Source organism: Poromitra crassiceps (genome assembly GCF_964638095.1).
Source record: "Poromitra crassiceps genome assembly, chromosome: 11".
NCBI lineage: Eukaryota > Metazoa > Chordata > Actinopteri > Beryciformes > Melamphaidae > Poromitra > Poromitra crassiceps.
In genome coordinates this window covers 37,835,784-37,851,161 of record NC_139643.1, presented here as the reverse complement: position 1 = coordinate 37,851,161, position 15,378 = coordinate 37,835,784, and the positions used below count along the sequence as shown (strand labels likewise).

Here is a 15,378-nt window from a genome sequence, read left to right as displayed (position 1 = left end):
AATATCAAACATGTTTGATATGATCGGGATGGCCCCGATGAGGCTTTGAGCAGATCGGGAGGGTTAAGATTGGATCTGCAAACAGCTCACACTACAAGATAATCGGTGCCGAAAGTCGGGCCCGACCAAGCTTGGCAAGCTGCCAGGCCAGATTTCTCCTCCGATTCTCGGGAGGGGTGAATCGGGCATAAATCGGCCCGAAAATCCTGTAGTGTGAGCCAGCCTTTAGACCTCCCGGGCCAGTGAGAACCATCATGAGGGCTGCATAATGCCCACGTCTGTACTAGGGCCTTTGGGGGTTCAGATTGCGTTTGCGCGGTCGCGCGCTCACAACGGATAAACCCCATCCGAGTAATGTCTAGATATCTTTGGCAGTTCAATGCATGTCTGAAAAGGGCTCTAGTCTACTCGAAATGCAGCCATCATTTAGGCATTTAGCAAATGTTACGACTTAAAATGAGTGAGCCGCTACTGTCGGGGTTCAACGGTCTTGTCAAGGTCGTTTGGGCAGGACATGTGACTGTTCATGGATGCAACAACATGTGGTTGCTATGGCGACTGAACCTGGGAACTTCTGGTTATGGGAGGGATTAACCACTAGACCACTCTGCTGAAATTCAATCAAGTGCAATTCCTCTTGCCGTGTGTGTGTGTGTGTGTGTGTGTGTGTCCGTCTGTCTGTCTGTCTGTCTGTCTGTCTGCGTGAGATTGAGTATTTTTCTTGATTCTATGATAGTGATAGGGGAAAGTTTAATTAGTGCCTTTAATTGCCAACAAAGAACCTGATAATTTGAGTGTTTATATTAATTAATCTGCACTGAGCTTAATGCAATACTGTCATTACATCAGGAGAGCTCTGCTGCCCTCAGAGTGTTTATTTATCATTCTCCAAAGACGCGCATGCACGCACGCATGCGCACACACACACACACACACACACACACACACACACACACACACACCTATACCTGTCGCCAGAATACCCAGGTGTAGTCTCACCGAAGCCTCGTGAGTATTAAGTAACAGGGGTGTTGCTACAGTATCTTTTATTCCCAAATGTTAGTGGGGGAGAGTGATGGAGACATGGATGGATGGATGGATGGATGGATGGATGGAGAGATGGAGATAGCATGCGTAAACTGATCCAGCTGGGGCAACAGGTGTGGGGCGAGTTTACACCCTTGTCGGCTAGGAAGTGAGAAGCGTTCCCCCACAAACACACACACTGTGTCACACACACACTGTGTCACACACACACACACACACACACACACACACACACACACACACACACTGTTGGCAATCTCCCCCATAGAGATAAAGCCAAGCCTGGGCTGTTGTCACCACAGAGCGACAAGAGAGGGCAGGGGGAGGAGAGGATGACAGAAGGGCTTGAAGGGATATGGAGATAAGTGGAAGATGATGAGGAGATAGATAGATAGACAGATAGATAGATAGATAGACAGATAGATAGATAGATAGATAGATAGATAGATAGATAGATAGATAGACAGATAGATAGATAGATAGATAGATAGATAGATAGACAGATAGATAGATAGATAGATAGATAGATAGATAGATAGATAGATAGACAGATAGACAGATAGATACTGTAGATAGAGGTAGATAGATAGATAGATAGATAGATAGATAGGTAGATAGATAGATAGATAGATAGGCTTGAAGTATCCTTGAGCAAGATACTTAACCTCCATACCAGATCCACTTGACTTGAGACTCGTCCTCAAACTTGAAACTCGACATCGTCTCAAGATGAACAATCTTTTTTTCTTTCTTTTTTTTGCACATTGACATTAAGAAAATAACTACTAATAATAATTTCAACTAATCAATGCGGTACGCTAATAAAGGAGTGAGGATAATAGTGCATGAATTCCTTAGTTTTAGCTAGGCAGTGTTCTAACCAGACCGGATGGCATGCAGCAGATGATAGAATGCTCATCCAGAGGAAACTTGAGACTTGACTTGGACTTGTAACCAAAGACCTGAGACTTGACTTGCACTTGTAACCAGAGACTTGGACTTGCAAAAAATGACTTGTGAGCATCTTTGCTCCATACTTAAGCTACTCCAGGGGCGACACACTGGTAGACCAGAGGGTGAAGAGAGGATTTCCAACTTGGCAGATGAAAAAAGTCCCCAAACAATGAAAATCAAAGAGAAGCTTCATCTCAAAGAGGAGCGATGCTTAAAGCCCTCCTCCAGTGTATTTTGTCTTTTTGAAGATATTTCATGTGTTGCTGCTGGGTCCTGCCCTGCTCTGTTGATTAGCCACACTGTTCGCCAGTGTATTTTGGTGACAAAATAACCTTATTTTGGGCTCAAAGTCCTAAAAATAAGCTGTTGGTAAAAAACGGGTGATAACGTCAAACATTTTAGTGGACTGACGACTGACATATGATAGACAGCTATCGCCAGCCTCTGGCGTTAGCTAGCTGTTCGCTACGTTAGTTACGTGGGTGCAAAACGCTAGCCTGGGTAAACCCAGCCTCCATGTGACCTCTATGTGCTATCAGTCACGCTACAGGCATAGCCTGTGACGTCACGTTGAAGGCTGGGTTTACCCAGGCTAGCAAAACGCCACTGAATGACCAATTTGATATAACTATTAACCAGTTCAAGTCACGCTCATTCCATAAAAGCCCACCAGCTTTCATATCTGTTGGCTAGTTGTTGATATTATAACAATATTGTGGCTCTAAACTGTTTTTCAGAGATGCGGGCAGACTGTCGTGGCGGCGATTGTTTCGGGTATTTCCGCTCTGGGCACTGACAAAGAGTTGAACAAAGAGAGAACAGACACAGAGAGAACAGACACACAGAGAGAACAGCGCTGCAGTGGAATAATAAGTGGAACAAACCATTAGCTTCAGTTCTTATCAATTTCAGTTCTTTGGCACAGATGATGACGTGCGTTGATCCAGCGCGCGCACATGTATGTTTGCATAGAACACCAACAGTTATACAGATAGGAACAACTGCCTGGAGGGGGGCTTTAAACCTGCGGGTGAGAAGGAGAAACTAGGAAAGCGAGAGAGGGGGGATTGGTGAGTGAACAGAGAAGCAGCTGTCAAGTCGCTGTGTGGACGACAGCCAGGGAAGCACAGCTGGGCCAGGGCTGTCAGTTTAGTTTTTATAGAGAACGCACACACACACACACACACACACACACACACATGCGCACACACACACACACAAACACACACACAAACACACACACACACACACACACACACTCGCTCCGCAAACACACGAGGGTATAACGCAATAAATGGCTGTGGGCCGTTTGTTGCAACAGGTGGACTACTGTTTCAACACAAACTCAACACCGCCGGCAGCTGCCAGGCGACGGGAGTTGCTCTTTCTTGTTGGCAAAGCGATCTCCCCTGTGCGCCTGGAAGGGCGCGTGCACAGTTTGCTGTGTGTGTGTGTGTGAGAGAGAGAGGGAGAGAGAGAGAGTGTGTGGATGCCTGATCCACAACGCTCCTTATCAACCTTCTTTCACTGCCGGGTGGATTAGCGGAGTTAAATTTCACCGGACCCTAAACAAGAAAGGCGCAGGGGGGAGGGAGGGGGGGTTCTCCATCCAGCATCTGGCAACACACCATATCTCCCTTTTATTTACTGTAGCTCCCCTCCACACTGCCCGGTGGGAGGTCGGCCATAGCAAAAGAAAGGGGGGAGGAGGGGGGAGATGAAAGAGAGAGGTAAGTTAGGGAGATAGTGGAGTAGTGAGTGAATAGGAGGGCAGCTGGCCAGGACCTAAAGAAGAGCTCCAGCTCTGCATCTGGTATAGGTATGCCAGGTGGCGCTGGTCACAGCCACCTGCTCACTATTGTGCTGCCAACACAAAGACTTCTGACACACACACACACACACACACACACACACACGCAGAGTGACAACGCCAATGAAACCTGAGGCTTTGATTAACAGTCGCTGCTGCTGTATAGAAAACAGGCGCACAGACGAACTGACCTACTGTACGACTCCATGTAAACAAACACACGTGCAGACACACACGCGCTGTGACGCTGAATGAGGCAGGTGCAGTGGAGGTCACTGTTAATAACGTGCCGGTAAGGTTTTGTGTGTGTTTATTTTGTTATCGCTAACACCCTTTGTCAGCTATTGAATGAAGTACAGCTGCTGGTCCTGGCACACTGAATGAAACGCATGAACCGCTTTAAGTGGCTGACTGACTGTAAATAAAACCAACACAATATGTAAATGTGGAGCGACCCATGTCAACGGCGAGGCCAACATGTAGACCAGTGGTACGCAACCTGCCCTACTCAGGAGCCACATTGACAAAAGAAAATCTTTTGCAAGAGCCACAATCCAAAAAAAGTCCCTTTCCTCCCTTTATTTTTATTTTTTAGATTTTTATTTATTTATTTAAGAGCCACAACTACCCATAAAGGAGCCCACATGTGGCTGTAGAGCCTCGGGTTGAGTATCACTGATGTAGGTTTATGGGAGGGCTGTGTGAAGATCATAGACTGTGTACAAATATGGACATAGCCACGGCTGGGCGATGAACTATAAATATATCGGAACCGACATTTATAACCTCCGACCGACTTAACCTTGAAATCATGAACTGTCCCCTTAAGAAAATACCACGTCGTGTTTAGTCACGTGCCTCCATGCCTGCCAGCTTGACCCCCCCACCCCCACTGCATTTGCGAAGTCCCACACTTAGGTTTATGAAAGGGGAGTGGTGACTGGTTAGGTTTAGGCTTGAGGAGCGACGATTGGTTAAGGTTAGGTTGAAATATCAGGGTAAGCCAATCAGAGGCAGAGTAGGGCGGGACTTGGCACAAATGCGGTGGGGGGGGGGGGGGGTGAGTACCCCCGTCCAACTAATGTTAGTCCGTGTTCTCACTCATAAGCTGTTTTCACACATACAGACAGGGAAATTACCTGTAAATCAAGACTGGCTATTTCCCGGAATTTCCCTTCACACCTGAGGATCACATGTGTGAAAATAGCAGCTAAAGTACCTGTATTTGATATCAGCGATCGCGGGGGCTCGCTTGTGCCGGAAAACAATTTTCACACATGAAAGACATAGACCACTTTCTGGTCATTTCCCGGTATAAAGCGCATGTGTGAAAACGGCTATAGTGAAGCTGACTACATGGATGACAAGCGAAAAGACTGAGGCAACAAACAAACCTGAGTAGAACAAAAAGAGCATTTGGGGGATAAAGGTATAACATAAATAATGGCTCTGTTACCTTTACAACCATCCACCGAAAGTACCAAGCAGGCATGCTTTATTGCACAATCCAAATCTTTGTCAAAACTTGCCATTTTCAGTGTGTAGCAACGCTAGCTTGCGTTGTTGTTTAAAGGCGGCAGAGGCGTTTGAGAGCGACACGCAGGGAGCAGAAAGGGATTTCCCTTCACTCTGACTGAAATGGTCAGAGCCAATGGCAGAGCTTCTCCCCCCGCAAGCCTGCTTCCAGTCAGTCAGACTAGGTGAAGCGTGACCGACAGTATTCCCACGCCTCGTCCTCATACAGTTTACCAACAGCAGGTAACAGGTAGTGACTCTGGTCACTGCTCGTGATAACAGAGAGCCAGACAGCTCCAGTCCACTGGCTGTCTGCCACTTTCCCTCCGCATCTCTGCCTGTGTGTGGGAAGGATTAAGCCTTAATTGAGTTAGCTAACTGAGCCCTACAGGTTAATGGGATTAATTTACCTCTGTGTGTGTGTGTGTGTGTGTGTGTGTGTGTGTGTGTGTGTGTGTGTGTGTGTGTGTGTGTGTGTTAACTCTTAAGTAGTGCGTATGTGAAATTACAAACCGCACCTCGTTTCCCCCCCCTAATTATTCAGTGTGTTTGCCTTTTGCTCTTTTTTTTATGTCCCTGTACTTTTTATTACACAAAATGTATCTCTTATCTCTATCTGTCTTCAATCAATCAATTTCAGCAACAATTAGTCAATTCATTATTATTAATTAGTCGATCGACAGAAAGATAATCGACAACTATTTTGATAATCGATTCATCGTTTTGCTTGATTGATTGATTGATTGATTGAAACGACGAGTTAAAACAATACATAAAGTGAAAAAACAGTAAACATAACAGTCTAATAGACTTCATCAAAAGGAAAATACGTAAACGCAAACATAAAAAAGGTGAACTGTTTGAAAAGGGGCAGGAAGAAGCCTAGGCTTATCGAGTCCTGCCTGCCTGTTTTGAGTATTTTTTTAAGAAAAAGTCTAAATTCTCTGATTCGAGCTTCTTAAATGTCAATATTTCCTGGTTTCTCTCCTCCTCTATAACAGTAAACTGAATATATCTTTGGCTTGTGGACAAAACAAGACACTTGAGGATGTCATCTTGGGCTTTGGGAAACACAGATCGACATTTTTTCATCATTTTCTGACATTTTATAGACCAAACAACTAATTGATTAATCGATAAAATAATCAGATTAATCGATAATTAACAGAATCGTTAGTTGCAGCCCTAATCAATTTGTAACTGTTTTCCCTGTGTGTGTGTGTGTGTGTGTGTGTGTGTGTGTGTGTGTGTGTGTGTGTGTGTGTGTGTGTGTGGAGGGGGGGCGTTGTGTGTCCCCAATCAATGCAGGGCAGTGGCTCTTGATGCAGACAGGCAGATACTGTAGTGTAGATAGAAAGACAAGCAGACAGACAGACACACACACAGGCAGACAGACAAGCAGGCAGGCAGGGACTGCTGCTGCCGTTTAGTGCTGAGCCGTGGCCTGGAGACTGCTGACTGTTGCAAAATAGAAACATGGGGGTGAGAGAGAGAGAGAGACTGAAAGCTGAAGCGAGACTGATGGCAAGAAAGGAGGGGGGGAGGAGAGAGGGCACCAAGAAGAGAAGAGAAAAGGGTGGGAGGGGGAGTGAGAGAGGGAGAGAGAGAGACATTATCGAGCCAGTGTGAGTCAGCAGGTTGACAGCTTCAGGGTGCGGCTGCACTGCTCCAGTAAACTCCAGTATGAACTGGGCTCCCACTGGGTCTGCCTCCCAGCAACGCTGACATTATGACTGGAGCCTGTTTCTAGCTTGTTATATTTCAGATTTGATAAATATATCATCACAGCAGTGTGTCCAGCCATGATCAATAATCAGATGTGTTCCAATCAGTGTCGACCGCCTCTGATGTGCTGGATATGATGCAGTTTGCTTGATTACATGTTTATTTATAACTGAGTAATACTACACTTATTGTCTGTGCAACACTCTCAACATTACCTGATTCTAATGTTTCTAATGTAACAGTTTGGTTGGATTCTATTATTATCATCATCACCATCACCATCATTGGAGTCGTCAAAGTGTTACTTTAGAGGCTTTAACACCATTCCAAGAAAAAAATATGTGGTCGAAATACTGAATGCATATAATTGTTGAATGTGAACAAATATAATTAAATAAATAAATAAATAAAATAACCAATATTGCCACCATATACAGTACGAGCTATCGGCAACATCAATCCCAAAATATCTGTATTGTATATATTCATGTACTGTAGGTGGAATCCACAATGCCAGCTTGTGTTGGCCAACGCATACTGTCTGCTTGCAGAACGGAAATCTGTTAATATTTCTGCATAACATTTACTGTGTGTGTGTGTGTGTGCGTGTGTGTGCGTGTGTGTGCGTGTGCGTGGCGTGCGCAGGACCAGGAGAGGATGTGCCAGTGGTGTATGGTCTGGATGCGACGGAGGTGTGGAGGTGGGAGGAGGCGGTGCTGAGCCCTGCACTGCAGATACTGGACAGCCTCAGCAAGGTGGGGCCAGCCTCAACACTCTCCTGTCTGATCCTCATCTGCTGGCCTGAGGGAGCAAGGAATAGAGTGCGAAAGTCACACCCTCTTCCAGGTTCTGCATACAAACTAAGGGATTTCATCCGCCATTCATTTTTCCATAGATGTTTCTTAAAATGTTCTACTTGGTCAAAGCAACCTATTCAGTTATATTCAGAATCAGGAGAGACCAAAGAAAATTTCACTTGGACCACACACAAAAAAAACTTGAATCACAAAATTTGAATCGCTTGGTTTGACAAAGTAAAACTTTTTATAAGGATTTTTCAAAACGTGAACGTCTATTGAAAAATGGATGGCGGATGAAATCCCTTAGTTTGTATGCAGAACCCTGAAGAGGGGGTGACTTTGGCACTCTATTGTCCCCACTTCCTTGGTTCCTTCCATTCTTTTTACTTTGTTCTATCTCTTCTTCTTACTTTCTTCCTGTCTTCTGTTTTTTCCCATCCTTGTTTGCTTGTTTCCTTCCCTTTTAAAAAATTGGAAACATCTCTCTTTTGCTCAACCAATCAGGGTGAGCAGCCAGCTGTTGAGCCAATCAGAGTGGAGGGGGCGGAGGAGAGGAACAAGCGGAGCCGCCATACCTGTGATCATTGTGACAAGGTGATCATCGGTGACCTGGAGTGGACAGGTATTGTACTGTATTTACTGTATTTATGAGTTACGAGCACATGAACGGCCCTCCAATGTCGTATTTACGAGTGGGGAAACTCGGGTATAGATACAGTCGGTCACGTTACTTCCGGTAACGTGTGTGTATGTGGCCGTGGGGGGAAACGGGAGGATTTCCCCCACGCTGACCCTTTGACCACGCGTCTATGACAAGACATCGCCTGAATGTATGATCGAAATTTTCCAGTTTCCCAGTTGCGATATTTCCGAGGTGCACTCAAACGCAGCCTTATCTGGCATTAACATGCATCTCCTGTCTGCATTGTGTCTATATGATTTAGCTGGACGAAATTTACACCTGACTTTAAAGTGTCTCTTTAGCTCACAGATTGCGCCACGCGTTTATGTCCTATAAATCTCACAGTAGACACCTTCTCTCACTTGTTCTACATCCATGATGAACCATTTGTGTGTTACTATCTGAGCTGCCTGTCAGCGCTTTGATGTGTGGGCTTCCTAGGTGGATCCACGCCTGAAGGTTTATTGCCATCTGCATTGTTGCTGTATGTAGATTGGAGAGCCGTGTATTTATGTGTTTTGTTAAGTGTTTTTATGTACTTAGAAAAACGCTATATAAGTCCTATCTATTATTATTAGTATTATTATTATTATTATTATTATTATTATTAATGTGGCAAATGTGTTGCTGGCCACCTTTGGAGGTAGTTTGGTGGATCCAATCTTCAACTGGTGTGATCCCCTCACAAGACGGTCTCTAGTTTATAAAATGTTTCTAGTTTTTCTTCTTTTCTGGTGTGGACCCAACAGAAACTGGTCCATAACTCATTTTTAGCTCCAGATCTGTAGTTTCAGAATCATCCCAAGGCCATATATCCACCATCTAAACCACGTCCCATTTTCTTTATTCTCTTTACCTCCAGCCCATCTGAAGTCCAAGAAGCACCACTATCATGTGAGGAAGAAGAGGAAGTGTGGCCCAGCCCCCGCCCAGCCTCAGGGTACCACCCTACCTCTGGTCTCTGCTGTAGAGACCACAGACTGCCAGCTTCACGGTACCACGCTACCTCTGGTCGCTGCTGTCGAGACCACAGACTGTCAGCCTCAGGGTAAAACCCTACCTCTGGTCTCCGCTGTCGAGACCACAGACTGCCTCTCTAAGGACACTTCCCCGGCTTCCCAAGACACTAAGCCAACACACAAGGAAGTACCTGTGACACTTTAAGACCCTTGTAGACGTAAGACTATACAAAATGTGGGCTTCTTTAGTGAGCTCTTTTGAAGTCGTATCGGTCTACTGAAGCCCTGTCTGTCTCTCCATCCTCCGTTCCTCTTCACTAAAGCTGGGCTCAGACTACAGGATTATGACAATCCTAGCCGATTTTGAAATCTGGCTGTGACACGCACTACAGGAGAATCTTCCCAGATTATCTTCCCTAGAATCTCAAACATGCACACACTACAAGATTTGTAAATGTGGCGCACCACGCACTACACGATATTATTAAGATTATCGGCAGGATAATCACATTGATGCCCGGCCATACTCCGAACCTGTTTCGTTTTTGGGGTTCCAGCAGTGACCAAAGCGCTCCGCCCCCACCTCACCTCTCTCTCTTTCCTCATTTTCATGCCCGTCTCGCCAAACAAATGAATCTCACGGTAGTTAGCATGCGTGTAAACAACGCGAGTCTATTGTCTGTACAAGGGAGAACACAAACACATGCGCTACCAAAATATATTTCCCTGCTGCATGTCATGAGATCGGCAAAAGTTTGGATAGACTGGATTGCTTCCCGCAGCAGCAAAGCCTTTTTTCCCCACACTGCCTGATAAGACAGGTAGGAGATTACAGCCTCTGACTGGCAGGGGCTCAAAACTACGATATAACAACTTTTTATTCATTGGTCATTCATTGTGATATAAATTAGTGACATTTTCCCCCAAATACTCATGGTTCTGTGCTGTTGGTATTTGGTAGCCTATCTGATACCTGCAGTGCAGCGCATCAGAGCCGCGTCAATTAACGATAATGACGGGAGTCTCCCGCAGCAGCAGAATGATGTATTCGCGCAGATTTTCAGTCCTAAATATCAAACATGTTTGATATGATCGGGACGGCCCCGATGAGGCTTTGAGCAGATCGGGAGGGTTAAGATTGGATCTGCAAACAGCTCACACTACAAGATAATCGGTGCCGAAAGTCGGGCCCGACCAAGCTTGGCAAGCTGCCAGGCCAGATTTCTCCTCCGATTCTCGGGAGGGGTGAATCGGGCATAAATCGGCCCGAAAATCCTGTAGTGTGAGCCAGCCTTAAGGTGCTAAGGTTTCACTGAGGAAAGTCCATATTTCTTCTTTTGACATTTGATGGACACTTTTTTTCCAAAGCACCTTACAGAACCATGAATGCATACATTTTTTCCAGCGTGGGCGGCCCCAGCGGGAATTTCCCAAACCTCGTAACTCTAGCAGTCCGTGGGCCTTGCTCTTCCCTCTGAGCTACACTGAACTTCATCAACTCTTCAACTCTGGTTTTATAACGTATTTGAGATACTTTGCCCACATAATCAGTTCCTCGTTTGGATGCTTGTAATCCTATTGGACAGATTTGGATGGCTGGGACAATTGATGTATTATGGACTCAGAAATAGAAATTTGTCTTTTGTTGTTGTTGTTGTAATATTTTGATCAAAGATCTGTGACTTTCGAGGACTCTTTGCTGATTTTTATTCTTGCAGAATGTGCCTTATTATTAGATGAACATCTTCCATATTCTCGCTGTTTTCACGTGACATCAGCGATATTTTTCATCTCATTGGCATGCTTACAAAGCATGGTTGCCGTTTGCTCGCTGCCCACTTGTAATCACTGTGATTAAAAGAAGGTTGCTTTAGTACCTTGTTGGAAAATGACTACCGTAGATGCTTTGATTAGTGCAGTTGTGTTTGAGTGGAGCTTTTGGCCTAGAAGATCATCTCCGCTTTGACAGACGTGTGAACTGCCAGGTCAGGCTGTGAGGAGAGGAGAGGACACCAGAGTGCCTTTTCACTGCGCTGATTACAGGTCCTCGTTTATCCAATGGCGTTAGGCTTGGCTGATATCCTAATTTAAATATCGCGATATAGTCCCGCTCAAATATCGCGATCTACAATGAAGGAGGGAATCTCTTGCGCTTCAGCTCCCCCGCAGAGGGGATCTACAATATTTTGTTTCAGGTACATACATTATTATAATTAGTGGTATGAATAGTATGAAGGACTCAGAGGTTGATGTGATGTGATGTGATGTGATGTGATGTGATGTGATGTGATGTGATGTGATATATAGGTTCCTCTGTAGAAACTCCGCCCCTGCCAGCTGGTATGCGTCATTAATGCTCGTTAAGGCTCTGATGTGATTCTGCATGGCTGTGCACACACAGAAAAAAAATAAAAAATAAACATTCTGTAGTTTGAACAGCCGCCCTCGAGCAGAACATCTGTTCACTTCCGTCTCAGAAAGACGCGTTTTGAGTCCTTCTGACACGGAAGTACCTGGAAAAAAACTGCAGAGCTCTCGGCGCAGGAAAACATCAAGAGAAGGTAAAGGCTACCCATCTGCTATTAGCGACATTGTAATGATACAAAGCCTTCCTTTAGCAGTACCAGTAATGGACAGTAAGCATTGAAATAAGGGTCGGCAGCAGGGCAGGACAGTGCAAAACTGCCCAAGAAACGTAGAAAATGCACTTTTTTTTTTTTTTTCTTTTTTTTTCAAATCTTTTCGGGAATCTATTCGGGAAATTTTGCGATATTCAATATAATGGAAATTCGGCCCAAGCCTCAGTGGTGTGACTTTCCCCCCCTCGAACCATGGTGTGCCTGCCTGCTGTAAAAGCACTTACACAATACCTGGCATCTCTCCAAAGACCTCTTTGGCGCCCCCTCTCCCTCTCCTCACCTGCCTCAGTTTCTTCTCACTGCTTTCCCCTCCCCTTTTTTTCCCTGTGAATTCTCTATTGTTCTACATGGCCGCCAACACTCCATCATCTCTTTACCTCTTTGAAGTTCTCCGTCTTAGCTCTAGACGTATTCTTTCAGTAGAAGATTAGTTCACAAGCTCCCCGTCTCTGACCTCCACATGGCTAAATATATATCCAGCCATATAATAGCTGGAAGTGTGTGTGTGTGTGTGTCCCACATTCGCCCATTCCGATCTGGGTCAGGCTTCAAGCTTACCGGGGGCCTGTACCATACAGCATGGGAGTCACTGATAGCAAGGTCATCATGTAACAGGTATCTGGTTTCTCTCGTTAACCTTTCCTTTTTATGGATGATTTTCATGCTTTCATCATATTCTCTTTTTAGTCAGACTTTTAGTTCCTTTACTTTGTCGACGCTTTTTCTTCTTCCAGTGTACTTTCCCCTCCATTGTCATCGCTTTGATGACAACCCTTATGGAAACTGAGAGGAGTAGAATCAAAGACAAAAAGTGATAACTCACTAACATTACGGGCTATCTGACAACATGTTCAGAAGCCTGTGCCAGCTTCGTGTCTCAGGTTAACTCAGATGTGGTATGTGCTTATCGAAAGTGCCTCTGCTCGATTGACCTGGTACCTCCAGGCACTGCTGAATCATTCCACATATAAAGATGAAAGCTTGCGCAACTCAATGACATAAGGCTTCGGCTCCCTCTAAACACACTCTCTCTCTCTCTCACACACACACACACATATACACACACACACACACACACACACACACACACATATACACACACACACACACACACAAACACTCACACACACACACAGAAACACTCACAAAAGTGGAGAAGTAGGGCAGCTTCCACGGTCATGAGGCTAATAGGCTAATTAGTGATTTAAGCAGTGCATGCAGTGGCAAGGCACGGCAGATTTATTTGTATAGCACAGCTATTCCCAACCTGTGGGCTGCCAAGGTATTGCAAGTGGACTGCCAAATCATTTTCAAAGCATTAGGATCTTTGTGATTTTTGTTGTTGTTGTTGTTGATACCGTTATTTAATTTAGAACCAGTTGTTTGTGAATTAGCCTATGTGGTGCTGATGGACAGCTCCTTTTATCGTTCAAATAAAAAGTGCTCTGAGAACACACTATTTGGACTCTCCGTGCCGTTTACAGTGGGATGTGGGCCGTGAACTTTTTTGAGATTTTCAATTTGGCCATGAGTCGGACATGATTGGGAACCGCTGATTTAATCTGTGGCAAGGCAAGGCAGCTTTATTTGTATAGCACAGGCTAGCTTTACAGAGTAATCTAATGTAAAGGTTACAAATATATATACAACAAGAGATTCACAAGATAAAATACTTAAAAAGTAAATGGGGATCTGCAAACACACACAAAACACACACACTGAATGAACTCATTAGCCTCGGATAGCCAGCGCATGGAAGCAACACATGATAAAACAGAGCCGGTTTTGAAATGGGGAAACCCGTGACTTTGAACACACACACACACACACACACACACACACACACACACACACACACATACACGCAGACACACACATACACACAAATCAGTGCTTAAAAAAAAGGTAAAGGATTTTGCTGCCTGCTGCAGCTCTCTTCAACGCACTACATGTGATTTTGGAGAAAGATTGAGTCAACGCGGTTCTCATACCCCGCCTCCATCTTCAAATACTGACATTTTGGGTGGGGATGCCGGACGGGACCACCAAACCAAAGCATTTGAGAACGAGAACCATGTTGACTCAATCTTTCTGCAAAATGACATGTAGTGCCTTTAAGGAGTTGATTTTTGATGACTGCTGCTATTTGAGAGATTAGAGCGGTGCTGTGTGTGTGTGTGTGTGTGTGTGTGTGTGTGTGTGTGTGTGTGTATCTATATCTGCATCAGTGAGCGAGCAGCACAATAATTCACTGCTCTATTTCTATCCCTCCCTCTTTCTCTCTCCCTCTCTCTCTTTCTCTCTCTCTCTCTCTCTCACTCACTCACTCCAGTCCTAGGCTATAGCAGCGGCTGGGGCTGTGGTAGCTGCATGTTCACAGAGCACACACTGTCCTATACATGGGGCCCAGCACAGGGAAAGTCCAGGGCAGGCTATCTTATGTAACACAGGCTACAGCCTATAGCTTCTGTCTGGCTCTGCACTGTTTGCCACAGATTCTTTCCTTTTTTTTCTGCCTCTGTACCCGACAGTGACTCGATCTGATGCTTGTTAAGTTAAGTTAAGTTATCCTTTATTTATCCCCATGGGGGAAATTCATTCTCTGCATTTGACCCATCCTCTACTAGGAACCTTCCTAGAACGAGGAGCAGTGGGCAGCCGCAGTGCAGCGCCCGGGGACCAACTCCAGTTCTTTTGCCATTGCCTTGGTCAGGGGCACTGACAGGAGTCTTAACCCTAACAAACATGTCTTTGATGGCGGGAGGAAACTAGAGCACACGGAGAAAACCCCAACAAACACGAGGAGAACATGCAAACTCCACACAGAAAGGACCTGGGACGGACCGGGGTTCGAACCCGGGACCTTCTTGCTGTGAGGCAACAGCGCTAACCACTGAGCCACCGTGCCGTGCTTGTTAGAAAATGCCTTGGTTTACAGCAGGGTACTTAACCTGATAGCTCACGCCGCTGTCTGTGGGGCTGAGTTGAGGAGTTTCACCGACAGGACATGGCGTGTTTGTGGATCACGCTATTCCCCCCCAGTTCCCCTCCTCCATGAACAGACCGACCAGATGAGGCACTAGTGCAGCGACCAGGACACATACGCTTAACCCAGCTTCCTATCCATAGACACGGCCAAATGTGCCTGTATGGATGCCCGACCAAGCCGGAGGTAACACAGGAGCTCGAACCTGCAACCCTTGTGTTAGTAGGCAGGGAATCTACTGGGAAAATATATAATTTATAT

General features: G+C 45.4%; 1 protein-coding gene across 1 annotated transcript in view; it reads left to right on the top strand.

Moving 5' to 3' along the window:
* Window positions 1-9,803, top strand: part of trit1 (tRNA isopentenyltransferase 1) — a gene marked incomplete at its 5' end in the record, with an annotated part of 59,077 nt that extends 49,274 nt beyond the window's left edge. The window contains 3 exons of the mRNA XM_083646751.1: window positions 7,697-7,806; window positions 8,356-8,473; window positions 9,396-9,803. Of these exons, the coding sequence (XP_083502877.1) occupies window positions 7,697-7,806; window positions 8,356-8,473; window positions 9,396-9,697 (530 nt within the window). The 3' untranslated portion in view covers window positions 9,698-9,803. The remainder of the gene's footprint in view (window positions 1-7,696; window positions 7,807-8,355; window positions 8,474-9,395) is intronic.
* Between the last annotated feature and the right edge of the window lie 5,575 nt (window positions 9,804-15,378).